This window comes from Salvelinus fontinalis, chromosome 8 (genome assembly GCF_029448725.1).
Source record: "Salvelinus fontinalis isolate EN_2023a chromosome 8, ASM2944872v1, whole genome shotgun sequence".
NCBI lineage: Eukaryota > Metazoa > Chordata > Actinopteri > Salmoniformes > Salmonidae > Salvelinus > Salvelinus fontinalis.
In genome coordinates this window covers 18,160,287-18,176,169 of record NC_074672.1, presented here as the reverse complement: position 1 = coordinate 18,176,169, position 15,883 = coordinate 18,160,287, and the positions used below count along the sequence as shown (strand labels likewise).

At 52.0% G+C, this 15,883-nt stretch overlaps 1 protein-coding gene and 1 long non-coding RNA gene across 48 annotated transcripts in view; both read right to left on the bottom strand.

The window, feature by feature from the left end:
* LOC129860795 (segment polarity protein dishevelled homolog DVL-1-like) overlaps positions 1 to 15,883 on the bottom strand; it is a 55,736-nt gene that overhangs the window by 3,809 nt on the left and 36,044 nt on the right. Inside the window, exons 13-14 of the mRNA XM_055931548.1 lie at positions 13,156 to 13,323; positions 12,644 to 12,862 (exon numbers count right to left, since the gene is read on the bottom strand). Of these exons, the coding sequence (XP_055787523.1) occupies positions 12,644 to 12,862; positions 13,156 to 13,323 (387 nt within the window). The remainder of the gene's footprint in view (positions 1 to 12,643; positions 12,863 to 13,155; positions 13,324 to 15,883) is intronic.
* On the bottom strand, positions 1,324 to 12,635 carry LOC129860798 (uncharacterized). 47 transcript variants are annotated; one of them, XR_008760422.1, is made up of 5 exons: positions 8,574 to 12,635; positions 8,490 to 8,541; positions 7,462 to 8,268; positions 5,328 to 7,199; positions 1,324 to 5,065 (listed from the first exon to the last, which is right to left on the bottom strand). It is a non-coding gene; the product is annotated as an uncharacterized LOC129860798 (long non-coding RNA). The 47 variants fall into 47 exon arrangements; XR_008760421.1 differs by having other exon boundaries at positions 7,462 to 10,269; positions 10,491 to 10,542; positions 10,575 to 12,635; XR_008760431.1 differs by having other exon boundaries at positions 1,324 to 1,881; positions 1,917 to 5,065; positions 7,462 to 12,635.

The following is a 15,883-nucleotide window of genomic DNA, read 5'->3' as shown; positions in this document are numbered from 1 at the left end:
AACAGCAGCTCCAAGTCACCAGCTTCTTATTACTGATTTTGAACAGTTGGCTGAATTGGCTGCCATTGCTATGATAATCATGGAGGTTGGACATTCATTATAATTCTCATCCACTTTACAGACCTAGGCCTAGATTCAATCAGTTGAAGCTTTAACCGGCGATAGCCAACAGCCGCATAGCTGATGTTTTGGCGGTGTCGTAATTTAGGTGTAACTGCGTTGAAGCTGTCAAATCAGGGAGAAGCTTCTCTTGTGATCATTTTCAGGCAGTCACACCCGTCCCACTCCCGATAGAAGTTCAGAATGAGAAAGTATAGGCCATATAGAAATAATGACGCTCAAATTGAAAATCATTCAATTAAATGATGAGGATTTCTATCAGCCTAATCGAGGTGTAGATTACATCTCACATTCCAGTGTTCAAATTTGTAAACAAGGCTGCATGGGATTTTTGTTAATGTGACTCCGTGCAGCCAATGGCAATGTCCTCTTTAGGTACAATGCCGGGAGCTGTTGTGGATTTGACAGCTCCACCTCAAACACCGTCAAAACATCAGCTATGCAGATCTGATTGAATCAGGCCCTTCATTGCCAACAGTCAAATGTAACGATACACCTGCATCAAAGACACATTTTAAAATTGTAACATACTGCATTGATAATATCAACACAAATGGTACTTTTATGATTTGCTTTTAAAAAGAAAGAGCATTCCATTGTTGAATTGTACAGAGAAAGATCACATTGATCGTATTGATACAGGTATAAACATTACATAATTATTATCACATTATCAAACATTTCCCCCTCCTTTCAATAAGCTATGAGCACAACAGTACTGGGTAAGTGGTTCATGACTGCCCCCTATCAGTGAGAATGATAGTGCATGATTTTGCCTGATTTGATCATCCTGAATCATGCACCTCTCATTCTGAGATTAGAGCAGCACAGGACCAAGAGAGGGAGAACAGACGGTCAGGAGAGTCACACAGACACAGCTGCAGGAGCAGAAACAGTATGAACACCAACACACTGAGAGGGAGAGGCACGGGGAAACAAAAACCTTAAGCTGTGGTATGAGGAGAATGTGGTGTATATTTATATATCAAGAGAAAGAGATATAGAGAGAGAAAGATAGGAAGAAATTGAGATGTAGAGATGGGAGAGCGCAAAGGGCAAGAATTAAGGCAAGATAAAAAATGTATAGCGATGGATTGAGAGAGATAGATAAAAAGGAGAAGGAGAGAGGTAGCAGAGAGTGGGTTAGCTGTTAGCTTACCGGTTCCCCAGAGTCCTGAGACTACCTGGTCCATCAGTCTACCGTTGCCCAGCAGAAACAGAGGGAACAACAGAGTTACACACACCTCCCAGCCTAACCTGTCTAACCCAGTCTACTTACTGTCACCTCCCAGCCCAGCCTAACCTGTCTAACCCAGTCTACTTACTGTCACCTCCCAGCCCAGCCTAACCTGTCTAACCCAGTCTACTTACTGTCACCTCCCAGCCCAGCCTAACCTGTCTAACCCAGTCTACTTACTGTCACCTCCCAGCCCAGCCTAACCTGTCTAACCCAGTCTACTTACTGTCACCTCCCAGCCCAGCCTAACCTGGCTAACCCAGTCTACTTACTGTCACCTCCCAGCCCAGCCTAACCTGTCTGACCCAGTCTACTACTGTCACCTCCCAGCCCAGCCTAACCTGTCTAACCCAGTCTACTTACTGTCACCTCCCAGCCCAGCCTAACCTGTCTGACCCAGTCTACTACTGTCACCTCCCAGCCCAGCCTAACCTGTCTAACCCAGTCTACTTACTGTCACCTCCCAGCCCAGCCTAACCTGTCTAACCCAGTCTACTTACTGTCACCTCCCAGCCCAGCCTAACCTGTCTACTACTGTCACCTCCCAGCCCAGCCTAACCTGTCTAACCTGTCTACTACTGTCACCTCCCAGCCCAGCCTAACCTGTCTACTGCTGTCACCTCCCAGCCCAGCCTAACCTGTCTAACCTGTCTACTACTGTCACCTCCCAGCCCAGCCTAACCTGTCTAACCTGTCTACTTACTGTCACCTCCCAGCCTAGCCTAACCTGTCTACTGCTGTCATCTCCCAGCCCAGCCTAACCTGTCTACTGCTGTCACCTCCCAGCCCAGCCTAACATGTCTAACCTGTCTACTACTGTCATCTCCCAGCCCAGCCTAACCTGTCTAACCCAGTCTACTACTGTCACCTCCCAGCCCAGCCTAACCTGTCTAACCCAGTCTCCTACTGTCACCTCCCAGCCCAGCCTAACCTGTCTAACCTGTCTACTTACTGTCACCTCCCAGCCTAGCCTAACCTGTCTACTGCTGTCATCTCCCAGCCCAGCCTAACCTGTCTACTGCTCTCACCTTCCAGCCCAGCCTAACCTGTCTAACCTGCCTACTGCTGTCACCTCCCAGCCCAGCCTAACCTGTCTAACCCAGTCTACTTACTGTCACCTCCCAGCCCAGCCTAACCTGTCTAACCTGTCTACTACTGTCACCTCCCAGCCCAGCCTAACCTGTCTAACCCAGTCTACTGCTGTCACCTCCCAGCCCAGCCTAACCTGTCTAACCCAGTCTACTACTGTCACCTCCCAGCCCAGCCTAACCTGTCTAACCCAGTCTACTACTGTCACCTCCCAGCCCAGCCTAACCTGTCTAACCCAGTCTACTACTGTCACCTCCCAGCCCAGCCTAACCTGTCTAACCCAGTCTACTACTGTCACCTCCCAGCCCAGCCTAACCTGTCTAACCCAGTCTACTACTGTCACCTCCCAGCCCAGCCTAACCTGTCTAACCCAGTATACTTACTGTCACCTCCCAGCCCAGCCTAACCTGTCTAACCTGTCTACTTACTGTCACCTCCCAGCCCAGCCTAACCTGCCTAACCCAGTCTACTACTGTCACCTCCCAGCCCAGCCTAACCTGTCTAACCCAGTCTACTACTGTCACCTCCCAGCCCAGCCTAACCTGTCTAACCTGTCTACTTACTGTCACCTCCCAGCCTAGCCTAACCTGTCTACTGCTGTCATCTCCCAGCCCAGCCTAACCTGTCTACTGCTCTCACCTTCCAGCCCAGCCTAACCTGTCTAACCTGCCTACTGCTGTCACCTCCCAGCCCAGCCTAACCTGTCTAACCCAGTCTACTTACTGTCACCTCCCAGCCCAGCCTAACCTGTCTAACCTGTCTACTACTGTCACCTCCCAGCCCAGCCTAACCTGTCTAACCCAGTCTACTACTGTCACCTCCCAGCCCAGCCTAACCTGTCTGACCCAGTCTACTACTGTCACCTCCCAGCCCAGCCTAACCTGTCTAACCCAGTCTACTTACTGTCACCTCCCAGCCCAGCCTAACCTGTCTAACCCAGTCTACTAATGTCACCTCCCAGCCCAGCCTAACCTGTCTAACCTGTCTACTACTGTCACCTCCCAGCCCAGCCTAACCTGTCTAACCTGTCTACTACTGTCACCTCCCAGCCCAGCCTAACCTGTCTACTGCTGTCACCTCCCAGCCCAGCCTAACCTGTCTAACCTGTCTACTACTGTCACCTCCCAGCCCAGCCTAACCTGTCTAACCTGTCTACTTACTGTCACCTCCCAGCCTAGCCTAACCTGTCTACTGCTGTCATCTCCCAGCCCAGCCTAACCTGTCTACTGCTGTCACCTCCCAGCCCAGCCTAACATGTCTAACCTGTCTACTACTGTCATCTCCCAGCCCAGCCTAACCTGTCTAACCCAGTCTACTACTGTCACCTCCCAGCCCAGCCTAACCTGTCTAACCCAGTCTCCTACTGTCACCTCCCAGCCCAGCCTAACCTGTCTAACCTGTCTACTTACTGTCACCTCCCAGCCTAGCCTAACCTGTCTACTGCTGTCATCTCCCAGCCCAGCCTAACCTGTCTACTGCTCTCACCTTCCAGCCCAGCCTAACCTGTCTAACCTGCCTACTGCTGTCACCTCCCAGCCCAGCCTAACCTGTCTAACCCAGTCTACTTACTGTCACCTCCCAGCCCAGCCTAACCTGTCTAACCTGTCTACTACTGTCACCTCCCAGCCCAGCCTAACCTGTCTAACCCAGTCTACTGCTGTCACCTCCCAGCCCAGCCTAACCTGTCTAACCCAGTCTACTACTGTCACCTCCCAGCCCAGCCTAACCTGTCTAACCCAGTCTACTACTGTCACCTCCCAGCCCAGCCTAACCTGTCTAACCCAGTCTACTACTGTCACCTCCCAGCCCAGCCTAACCTGTCTAACCCAGTCTACTACTGTCACCTCCCAGCCCAGCCTAACCTGTCTAACCCAGTCTACTACTGTCACCTCCCAGCCCAGCCTAACCTGTCTAACCCAGTATACTTACTGTCACCTCCCAGCCCAGCCTAACCTGTCTAACCTGTCTACTTACTGTCACCTCCCAGCCCAGCCTAACCTGCCTAACCCAGTCTACTACTGTCACCTCCCAGCCCAGCCTAACATGTCTAACCCAGTCTACTACTGTCACCTCCCAACCCAGCCTAACCTGTCTACTTACTGTCACCTCCCAGCCCAGCCTAACCTGTCTAACCTGTCTACTCACTGTCACCTCCCAGCCCAGCCTAACCTGTCTAACCCAGTCTACTACTGTCACCTCCCAGCCCAGCCTAACCTGTCTAACCTGTCTACTTACTGTCACCTCCCAGCCCAGCCTAACCTGTCTAACCCAGTCTACTGCTGTCACCTCCCAGCCCAGCCTAACATGTCTAACCTGTCTACTACTGTCACCTCCCAGCCCAGCCTAACCTGTCTAACCCAGTCTACTACTGTCACCTCCCAGCCCAGCCTAACCTGTCTAACCCAGTCTACTACTGTCACCTCCCAGCCCAGCCTAACCTGTCTAACCCAGTCTACTACTGTCACCTCCCAACCCAGCCTAACCTGTCTAACCCAGTCTACTACTGTCACCTCCCAGCCCAGCATAACCTGTCTAACCCAGTCTACTACTGTCACCTCCCAGCCCAGCCTAACCTGTCTAACCCAGTCTACTTACTGTCACCTCCCAGCCCAGCCTAACCTGTCTACTTACTGTCACCTCCCAGCCCAGCCTAACCTGCCTAACCCAGTCTACTACTGTCACCTCCCAGCCCAGCCTAACATGTCTAACCCAGTCTACTACTGTCACCTCACAGCCCAGCCTAACCTGTCTAACCTGTCTACTTACTGTCACCTCCCAGCCCAGCCTAACCTGTCTAACCCAGTCTACTACTGTCACCTCCCAGCCCAGCCTAACATGTCTAACCCAGTCTACTTACTGTCACCTCCCAGCCCAGCCTAACCTGTCTAACCTGTCTACTACTGTCACCTCCCAGCCCAGCCTAACCTGTCTAACCCAGTCTACTACTGTCACCTCCCAGCCCAGCCTAACCTGTCTGACCCAGTCTACTACTGTCACCTCCCAGCCCAGCCTAACCTTTCTAACCCAGTCTACTTACTGTCACCTCCCAGCCCAGCCTAACCTGTCTAACCCAGTCTACTAATGTCACCTCCCAGCCCAGCCTAACCTGTCTAACCTGTCTACTACTGTCACCTCCCAGCCCAGCCTAACCTGTCTAACCTGTCTACTACTGTCACCTCCCAGCCCAGCCTAACCTGTCTACTGCTGTCACCTCCCAGCCCAGCCTAACCTGTCTAACCTGTCTACTACTGTCACCTCCCAGCCCAGCCTAACCTGTCTAACCTGTCTACTTACTGTCACCTCCCAGCCTAGCCTAACCTGTCTACTGCTGTCATCTCCCAGCCCAGCCTAACCTGTCTACTGCTGTCACCTCCCAGCCCAGCCTAACATGTCTAACCTGTCTACTACTGTCATCTCCCAGCCCAGCCTAACCTGTCTAACCCAGTCTACTACTGTCACCTCCCAGCCCAGCCTAACCTGTCTAACCCAGTCTCCTACTGTCACCTCCCAGCCCAGCCTAACCTGTCTAACCTGTCTACTTACTGTCACCTCCCAGCCTAGCCTAACCTGTCTACTGCTGTCATCTCCCAGCCCAGCCTAACCTGTCTACTGCTCTCACCTTCCAGCCCAGCCTAACCTGTCTAACCTGCCTACTGCTGTCACCTCCCAGCCCAGCCTAACCTGTCTAACCCAGTCTACTTACTGTCACCTCCCAGCCCAGCCTAACCTGTCTAACCTGTCTACTACTGTCACCTCCCAGCCCAGCCTAACCTGTCTAACCCAGTCTACTGCTGTCACCTCCCAGCCCAGCCTAACCTGTCTAACCCAGTCTACTACTGTCACCTCCCAGCCCAGCCTAACCTGTCTAACCCAGTCTACTACTGTCACCTCCCAGCCCAGCCTAACCTGTCTAACCCAGTCTACTACTGTCACCTCCCAGCCCAGCCTAACCTGTCTAACCCAGTCTACTACTGTCACCTCCCAGCCCAGCCTAACCTGTCTAACCCAGTCTACTACTGTCACCTCCCAGCCCAGCCTAACCTGTCTAACCCAGTATACTTACTGTCACCTCCCAGCCCAGCCTAACCTGTCTAACCTGTCTACTTACTGTCACCTCCCAGCCCAGCCTAACCTGCCTAACCCAGTCTACTACTGTCACCTCCCAGCCCAGCCTAACATGTCTAACCCAGTCTACTACTGTCACCTCCCAACCCAGCCTAACCTGTCTACTTACTGTCACCTCCCAGCCCAGCCTAACCTGTCTAACCTGTCTACTCACTGTCACCTCCCAGCCCAGCCTAACCTGTCTAACCCAGTCTACTACTGTCACCTCCCAGCCCAGCCTAACCTGTCTAACCTGTCTACTTACTGTCACCTCCCAGCCCAGCCTAACCTGTCTAACCCAGTCTACTGCTGTCACCTCCCAGCCCAGCCTAACATGTCTAACCTGTCTACTACTGTCACCTCCCAGCCCAGCCTAACCTGTCTAACCCAGTCTACTACTGTCACCTCCCAGCCCAGCCTAACCTGTCTAACCCAGTCTACTACTGTCACCTCCCAGCCCAGCCTAACCTGTCTAACCCAGTCTACTACTGTCACCTCCCAACCCAGCCTAACCTGTCTAACCCAGTCTACTACTGTCACCTCCCAGCCCAGCATAACCTGTCTAACCCAGTCTACTACTGTCACCTCCCAGCCCAGCCTAACCTGTCTAACCCAGTCTACTTACTGTCACCTCCCAGCCCAGCCTAACCTGTCTACTTACTGTCACCTCCCAGCCCAGCCTAACCTGCCTAACCCAGTCTACTACTGTCACCTCCCAGCCCAGCCTAACATGTCTAACCCAGTCTACTACTGTCACCTCACAGCCCAGCCTAACCTGTCTAACCTGTCTACTTACTGTCACCTCCCAGCCCAGCCTAACCTGTCTAACCCAGTCTACTACTGTCACCTCCCAGCCCAGCCTAACATGTCTAACCCAGTCTACTTACTGTCACCTCCCAGCCCAGCCTAACCTGTCTAACCCAGTCTACTTACTGTCACCTCCCAGCCCAGCCTAACCTGTCTAACCCAGTCTACTTACTGTCACCTCCCAGCCCAGCCTAACCTGTCTAACCCAGTCTACTTACTGTCACCTCCCAGCCCAGCCTAACCTGTCTAACCTGTCTACTTACTGTCACCTCCCAGCCGAGCCTAACCTGTCTAACCCAGTCTACTTACTGTCACCTCCCAGCCCAGCCTAACCTATCTAACCCAGTCTACTTACTGTCACCTCCCAGCCCAGCCTAACCTGTCTACTGCTGTCACCTCCCAGCCCAGCCTAACCTGTCTACTGCTCTCACCTTCCAGCCCAGCCTAACCTGTCTAACCCAGTCTACTTACTGTCACCTCCCAGCCCAGCCTAACCTGTCTACTGCTGTCACCTCCCAGCCTAGCCTAACCTGTCTACTGCTGTCACCTCCCAGCCCGGCCTAACCTGTCTACTACTGTCACCTCCCAGCCCATCCTAACCTGTCTAACCCAGTCTACTTACTGTCACCTCCCAGCCCAGCCTAACCTGTCTAACCTGTCTACTGCTGTCACCTCCCAGCCCGGCCTAACCTGTCTACTACTGTCACCTCCCAGCCCCTCCTAACCTGTCTAACCCAGTCTACTTACTGTCACCTCCCAGCTCAGCCTAACATGTCTACTGCTGTCACCTCCCAGCCTAGCCTAACCTGTCTACTGCTGTCACCTCCCAGCCTAGCCTAACCTGTCTACTGCTGTCACCTCCCAGCCCAGCCTAACCTGTCTACTGCTGTCACCTCCCAGCCCAGCCTAACCTGTCTAACCTGTCTACTGCTGTCACCTCCCAGCATAACCTGTCTAACCCAGTCTACTTACTGTCACCTCCCAGCCCAGCCTAACCTGTCTTACCCAGTCTACTTACTGTCACCTCCCAGCCCAGCCTAACCTGTCTAACCTGTCTACTGCTGTCACCTCCCAGCCCAGCCTAACCTATCTAACCCAGTCTACTTACTATCACCTCCCAGCCTAGCCTAACCTGTCTACTGCTGTCACCTCCCAGCCCAGCCTAACCTGTCTACTGCTGTCACCTCCCAGTCTAACCCAGTCTACTTACTGTCACCTCCCAGCCCAGCCTAACCTGTCTACTGCTGTCACCTCCCAGCCCAGCCTAACCTGTCTAACCTGCCTACTGCTGTCACCTCCCAGCCCAGCCTAACCTGTCTAACCTGTCTACTACTGTCACCTCCCAGCCCAGCCTAACCTGTCTAACCTGTCTACTACTGTCACCTCCCAGCCCAGCCTAACCTGTCTACTGCTGTCACCTCCCAGCCCAGCCTAACCTGTCTACTGCTGTCACCTACCAGCCCAGCCTAACCTGTCTAACCTGCCTACTGCTGTCACCTCCCAGCCCAGCCTAACCTGTCTAACCCAGTCTACCTGCTGTCACCTCCCAGCCTAACCTGTCTACTGCTGTCAACTCCCAGTCTAACCCAGTCTACTTACTGTCACCTCCCAGCCCAGCCTAACCTGTCTACTGCTGTCACCTCCCAGCCCGGCCTAACCTGTCTACTGCTGTCATCTCCCAGCCCAGCCTAACCTGTCTAACCCAGTCTACTTACTATCACCTCCCAGCCCGGCCTAACCTGTCTACTGCTGTCACCTCCCAGCCCAGCCTAACCTGTCTACTGCTGTCACCTCCCAGCCCAGCCTAACCTGTCTAACCCAGTCTACTTACTGTCACCTCCCAGCCCGGCCTAACCTGTCTACTGCTGTCACCTCCCAGCCCAACCTAACCTGTCTAACCTGCCTACTGCTGTCACCTCCCAGCCCAGCCTAACCTGTCTAACCCAGTCTACCTGCTGTCACCTCCCAGCCCAACCTGTCTACTGCTGTCACCTCCCAGCCCAGCCTAACCTGTCTAACCTGCCTACTGCTGTCACCTCCCAGCCCAGCCTAACCTGTCTAACCTGTCTAACCTGCCTACTGCTGTCACCTCCCAGCCCAGCCTAACCTGTCTAACCTGCCTACTGCTGTCACCTCCCAGCCCAGCCTAACCTGTCTAACCCAGTCTACTTACTGTCACCTCCCAGCCCAGCCTAACCTGTCTAACCCAGTCTACTTACTGTCACCTCCCAGCCCAGCCTAACCTGTCTAACCTGTCTACTTACTGTCACCTCCCAGCCGAGCCTAACCTGTCTAACCCAGTCTACTTACTGTCACCTCCCAGCCCAGCCTAACCTATCTAACCCAGTCTACTTACTGTCACCTCCCAGCCCAGCCTAACCTGTCTACTGCTGTCACCTCCCAGCCCAGCCTAACCTGTCTACTGCTCTCACCTTCCAGCCCAGCCTAACCTGTCTAACCCAGTCTACTTACTGTCACCTCCCAGCCCAGCCTAACCTGTCTACTGCTGTCACCTCCCAGCCTAGCCTAACCTGTCTACTGCTGTCACCTCCCAGCCCGGCCTAACCTGTCTACTACTGTCACCTCCCAGCCCATCCTAACCTGTCTAACCCAGTCTACTTACTGTCACCTCCCAGCCCAGCCTAACCTGTCTAACCTGTCTACTGCTGTCACCTCCCAGCCCGGCCTAACCTGTCTACTACTGTCACCTCCCAGCCCCTCCTAACCTGTCTAACCCAGTCTACTTACTGTCACCTCCCAGCTCAGCCTAACATGTCTACTGCTGTCACCTCCCAGCCTAGCCTAACCTGTCTACTGCTGTCACCTCCCAGCCTAGCCTAACCTGTCTACTGCTGTCACCTCCCAGCCCAGCCTAACCTGTCTACTGCTGTCACCTCCCAGCCCAGCCTAACCTGTCTAACCTGTCTACTGCTGTCACCTCCCAGCATAACCTGTCTAACCCAGTCTACTTACTGTCACCTCCCAGCCCAGCCTAACCTGTCTTACCCAGTCTACTTACTGTCACCTCCCAGCCCAGCCTAACCTGTCTAACCTGTCTACTGCTGTCACCTCCCAGCCCAGCCTAACCTATCTAACCCAGTCTACTTACTATCACCTCCCAGCCTAGCCTAACCTGTCTACTGCTGTCACCTCCCAGCCCAGCCTAACCTGTCTACTGCTGTCACCTCCCAGTCTAACCCAGTCTACTTACTGTCACCTCCCAGCCCAGCCTAACCTGTCTACTGCTGTCACCTCCCAGCCCAGCCTAACCTGTCTAACCTGCCTACTGCTGTCACCTCCCAGCCCAGCCTAACCTGTCTAACCTGTCTACTACTGTCACCTCCCAGCCCAGCCTAACCTGTCTAACCTGTCTACTACTGTCACCTCCCAGCCCAGCCTAACCTGTCTACTGCTGTCACCTCCCAGCCCAGCCTAACCAGTCTAACCCAGTCTACTTACTGTCACCTCCCAGCCCAGCCTAACCTGTCTACTGCTGTCACCTCCCAGCCCGGCCTAACCTGTCTACTGCTGTCATCTCCCAGCCCAGCCTAACCTGTCTAACCCAGTCTACTTACTATCACCTCCCAGCCCGGCCTAACCTGTCTACTGCTGTCACCTCCCAGCCCAGCCTAACCTGTCTACTGCTGTCACCTCCCAGCCCAGCCTAACCTGTCTAACCCAGTCTACTTACTGTCACCTCCCAGCCCGGCCTAACCTGTCTACTGCTGTCACCTCCCAGCCCAACCTAACCTGTCTAACCTGCCTACTGCTGTCACCTCCCAGCCCAGCCTAACCTGTCTAACCCAGTCTACCTGCTGTCACCTCCCAGCCCAACCTGTCTACTGCTGTCACCTCCCAGCCCAGCCTAACCTGTCTAACCTGCCTACTGCTGTCACCTCCCAGCCCAGCCTAACCTGTCTAACCTGTCTAACCTGCCTACTGCTGTCACCTCCCAGCCCAGCCTAACCTGTCTAACCTGCCTACTGCTGTCACCTCCCAGCCCAGCCTAACCTGTCTAACCCAGTCTACTTACTGTCACCTCCCAGCCCAACCTAACCTGTCTAACCTGTCTAACCTGCCTACTGCTGTCACCTCCCAGCCCAGCCTAACCTGTCTAACCCAGTCTACTTACTGTCACCTCCCAGCCCAACATGTCTAACCCCAGTCTACTGCTGTCACTTCCAAGCCCAGCCTAACCTGTCTACCTACCTCTAGTGAAGTCTATCCCCATCCTGTTCTGGTCCAACTGTGTCCTAACCTGTACAGCTCTCTCACCGAACCATGAGTTAGAAAATGTCCTCAGATACTGTTCTACTCATGGAAAACACACACACACACACACACACACACACACACACACACACACACACACACACACACACACACACACACACACACACACACACACACACACACACACACACACACACACACACACACACCTGGAATTGCCAAATAAAAAAACTGCAAATGTCAATCAAAACAATTTATGTAAAAGCTAAATAAGAGATGTAAACATAGCCTCAGTCCTACAACTGTCCTACTGATAGTTAATCCTGATCCCTCCTCTGTATCATTACTGTATCAAACCTCTCCGCCACTCAGAACACCCCAGGACAATAAGGATGGGATGCAATGAGAATAACAATGTCTGGGTGAATGATTTCTTGGTGATTTGAACAGAAGCTGGGAAATCAGACCGAAGAGCACTATGATGACACATGTAAAACAGACGAGAAACTATCCTCCATATTGACTAATTACCACGCCAGCCTGATTCCACTCTCCCTCGGTGCAGTGCTATGTCGGCACAATTACAAACAGTGCAGCAGCAACAGAGCACTGTACTGTCTAATGTTGCTATCAAACATAGGCTCAGCCAATATTGATGGGAGGCTGTGACCTCAGTTGATATGTTCATGCAAGCAAAAATCAGCCATAAGCAGATAAGGTCCTTAGTTTACACAGCCAGTACTGAAGAGCTGTCCCCTGCATGAACCATGTTGAATCATGATCGACATTGACAATATAAGACCATTTAAAAACACACTCTATCAAATAAATATGTGTCTGTGTGCGTGGCAACTTAATTTCCTGGCAGGGCAAACAGGCTAAGGTTAACAGGCACATGCCTTATGGAATTTAAATACAATACTTTGTCAACAGTTGACATTAGCTGTCATGAATAGTAACAGCCCTAATGTCATGTGACGATTCCTCTAAAATATCAATAAAAACAAATCACGTTTGTTTTTATTGCTAGTGTTAGTAGTCTTGCAGACTCACCCTCACTGTTGTGGCTGCCTGCACTCCCACTGTGGAAACTGTGGCAGGGGTCTGAGTAGCCTGGTGGGAAGCCTGGAGGGGCGGAGGGGAAGGGAGGGCAGGGGAACGGCTGGCCCCCCAGGGGCCATGGGTTGGTGGCAGGGGGAGGTAGGGGGGCCAGGGTGTCCTGCTCAGAGCCCCCACCACTGGAACCCTCATTCAGGTTGAGAGACGCCATGTCTGGTGAGAGAAAGAGAGAGAGAGCGAGAGAGTGACAGACAGAGAAAGAGAGATACAGACAGACAGCGAGAGAGAGCGACAGACAGACAGCGAGAGAGAGCGACAGACAGACAGCGAGAGAGAGCGGCAGACAGACAGAGTTAGTGACATCTATTGTGAGGTAGTCCATCTCACGGCAGGTAAATAAACACTGCCATTGGTATCTACAGTACATTTAACACAGGTATAATACACCTGTAATAATAATATACAGTACATAATATATTCTTGCCAAAGTGGCTCAGTGTCAGTACTTTGGCAGAGGTCTCCAAAGGTGTAGTAGCACTGCTCTGAGAAGGTGATCTTGTTGACAGTGTGTCTCAGGTAGCCATGTTTCAGCAGACTGCTGCCATACTTCCTGGCGTCTCTCCTGTCCTTGAAGCCCTCCACCCTGGAGTAGAGCCAGTCCACCACGTCAGCACCTGACAGAGCAACAACACACTGGTCAAGAAGACTGTAGTCTTCACTACAACAGCACAAGGATCCCACCGGAACTCTCATTACGCACACCTGTCCCCTATTCCCACTGATTAGTACGTGCATAAATGTGCCCTTAGTTTCCCCATTGGCTGTTGATTATTGTTCCCATGTCCGTTGGTCGTGTGAGTATCTATGCATTGTCTCAACCTGTGCTGCGTGTTTTGTGCATTGTGTATTACGTGTCTCGTCCTGTGTCGTTCTACGAGGTTTACCCTCGCTCTTTTGTTTGGGTACAGCCCAGTGTTTTGTGCATTGTGTATTACGTGTCTCGTCCTGTGTCGTTCTATGAGGTTTACCCTCGCTCTTCTGTTTGGGTACAGCCCAGTGTTTTGTGCATTGTGTATTACGGGTCTCGTCCTGTGTCGTTCTACGAGGTTTACCCTCGCTCTTCTGTTTGGGTACAGCCCAGTGTTTTGTGCATTGTGTATTACGGGTCTCGTCCTGTGACGTTCTACGAGGTTTACCCTCGCTCTTCTGTTTGGGTACAGCCCAGTGTTTTGTGCATTGTGTATTACGGGTCTCGTCCTGTGTCGTTCTACGAGGTTTACCCTCGCTCTTCTGTTTGGGTACAGCCCAGTGTTTTGTGCATTGTGTATTACGGGTCTCGTCCTGTGTCGTTCTACGAGGTTTACCCTCGCTCTTCTGTTTGGGTACAGCCCAGTGTTTTGTGCATTGTGTATTACGGGTCTCGTCCTGTGTCGTTCTATGAGGTTTACCCTCGCTCTTTTGTTTGGGTACAGCCCAGTGTTTTGTGCATTGTGTATTACGGGTCTCGTCCTGTGTCGTTCTACGAGGTTTACCCTCGCTCTTCTGTTTGGGTACAGCCCAGTGTTTTGTGCATTGTGTATTACGGGTCTCGTCCTGTGTCGTTCTACGAGGTTTACCCTCGCTCTTCTGTTTGGGTACAGCCCAGTGTTTTGTATACGTGTTTGTTTTGGGTGTATTAAAAACCCCTATTGTGTATTCCTGCACCTGTCTCCAAAATCCTTTATACCAGCGTGACAATATGATTCTATTGTACTATAATATTGATAGCACTAACCACACAACATCTACTTACATTGATTGATGTGATGTTGACAATATCAAGAAAATGTATTGCACAGACGTCACAGTTTCACTAACAGTAAGGGAAGTATTTGCTGGTTTAAGTCCAACTTAAAACCCTTAATTTAGTCATTTTAAATGGCAAATAAATCATAATCAAAGTTTATTTGTCACGTGTGCCGAATACAACAGCTGTAGACCTTACTCTGAAATGCTTATTTACAGGCCCAATCCAATAGCGCAAAAAAATGTATTAGGTGTACAATAGGTAAGTAAAGAAATAAAACAACAGTAAAAAGACAGTGAAAAATAACAGTAGCGATGCTACATACAGACAGCGGTTAGTCAGGCTGATTGAGGTAGTATGGACATGAATGTATAGTTAAAGTGACTATGCATATATGATAAACCGAGAGTAGCAGCAGCGTAAAAGAGTGGTAGGGGGGGTGCACACAATGCAAATAGTCCAGGTAGCCATTTGATTATCAGTTCAGGAGTCTTATGGCTTGGGGGGTAAAAGCTGTTGAGAAGCCTTTTTGTCCTAGACTTGGCACTCCGGTACCGCTTGCCATGCTGTAGTAGAGAGAACAGTCTATGACTGGGGTGGCCAGGGTCTTTGACAATTGATAGGGCCTTCCTCTAAAACTGCCTGGTGTAGAGGTCCTGGATGGCAGGCAGCTTAACCCCAGTGATGTACTGGGCCGTTCGCACTACCCTCTGTAGTGCCTTGCAGTCGGAGGCCGAGCAATTGCCGTACCAGGCAGTGATACAACCAGTCAGGATGCTCTCGATGGTGCAGCTGTAGAACCTTTTGAGGATCTCAGGAACCAATGCCAAATCTTTTTAGTTTCCTGAGGGGGAATAGGCTTTGTCGTGCCCTCTTCACGACTGTCTTGGTGTGTTTGGAACAATACTAGTTTGTTGTTGATGTGGACACCAAGGAACTTGAAGCTCTCAACCTGCTCCACTACAGCCCCGTCGATGAGAATCGGGGCGTGCTCGGTTCTCCTTTTCCTGTAATCCACAATCATCTCCTTTGAGGGATAGGTTGTTAGTCTGGCACCACCCGGCCAGGTCTCTGACCTCCTCCCTATAGGCTGTCTCGTCATTGTCGGTGATCAGGCCTATCACTGTTGTGTCGTCTGCAAACTTAATGATGGTGTTGGAGTCGTGCCTGGCAATGCAGTCATGGATGAACAGGGAGTACAGGAGGGGACTGAGTGCGCACCCCTGGGGAGCTCCAGTGTTGAGGATCAGCGTGGCAGATGTGTTGCTACCTACCCTCACCACCTGGGGGCGGCCCGTCAGGAAGTCCAGGATCCAGTTGCAGAGGGAGGTGATTAGTCCCAGGATCCTTAGCTTAGTGATGAGCTTTGAAGGTACTATGGTGTTGAATGCTGAGCTGTAGTCAATGAATAGCATTCTCACATATGTGTTCCTTTTGTCCAGGTGGGA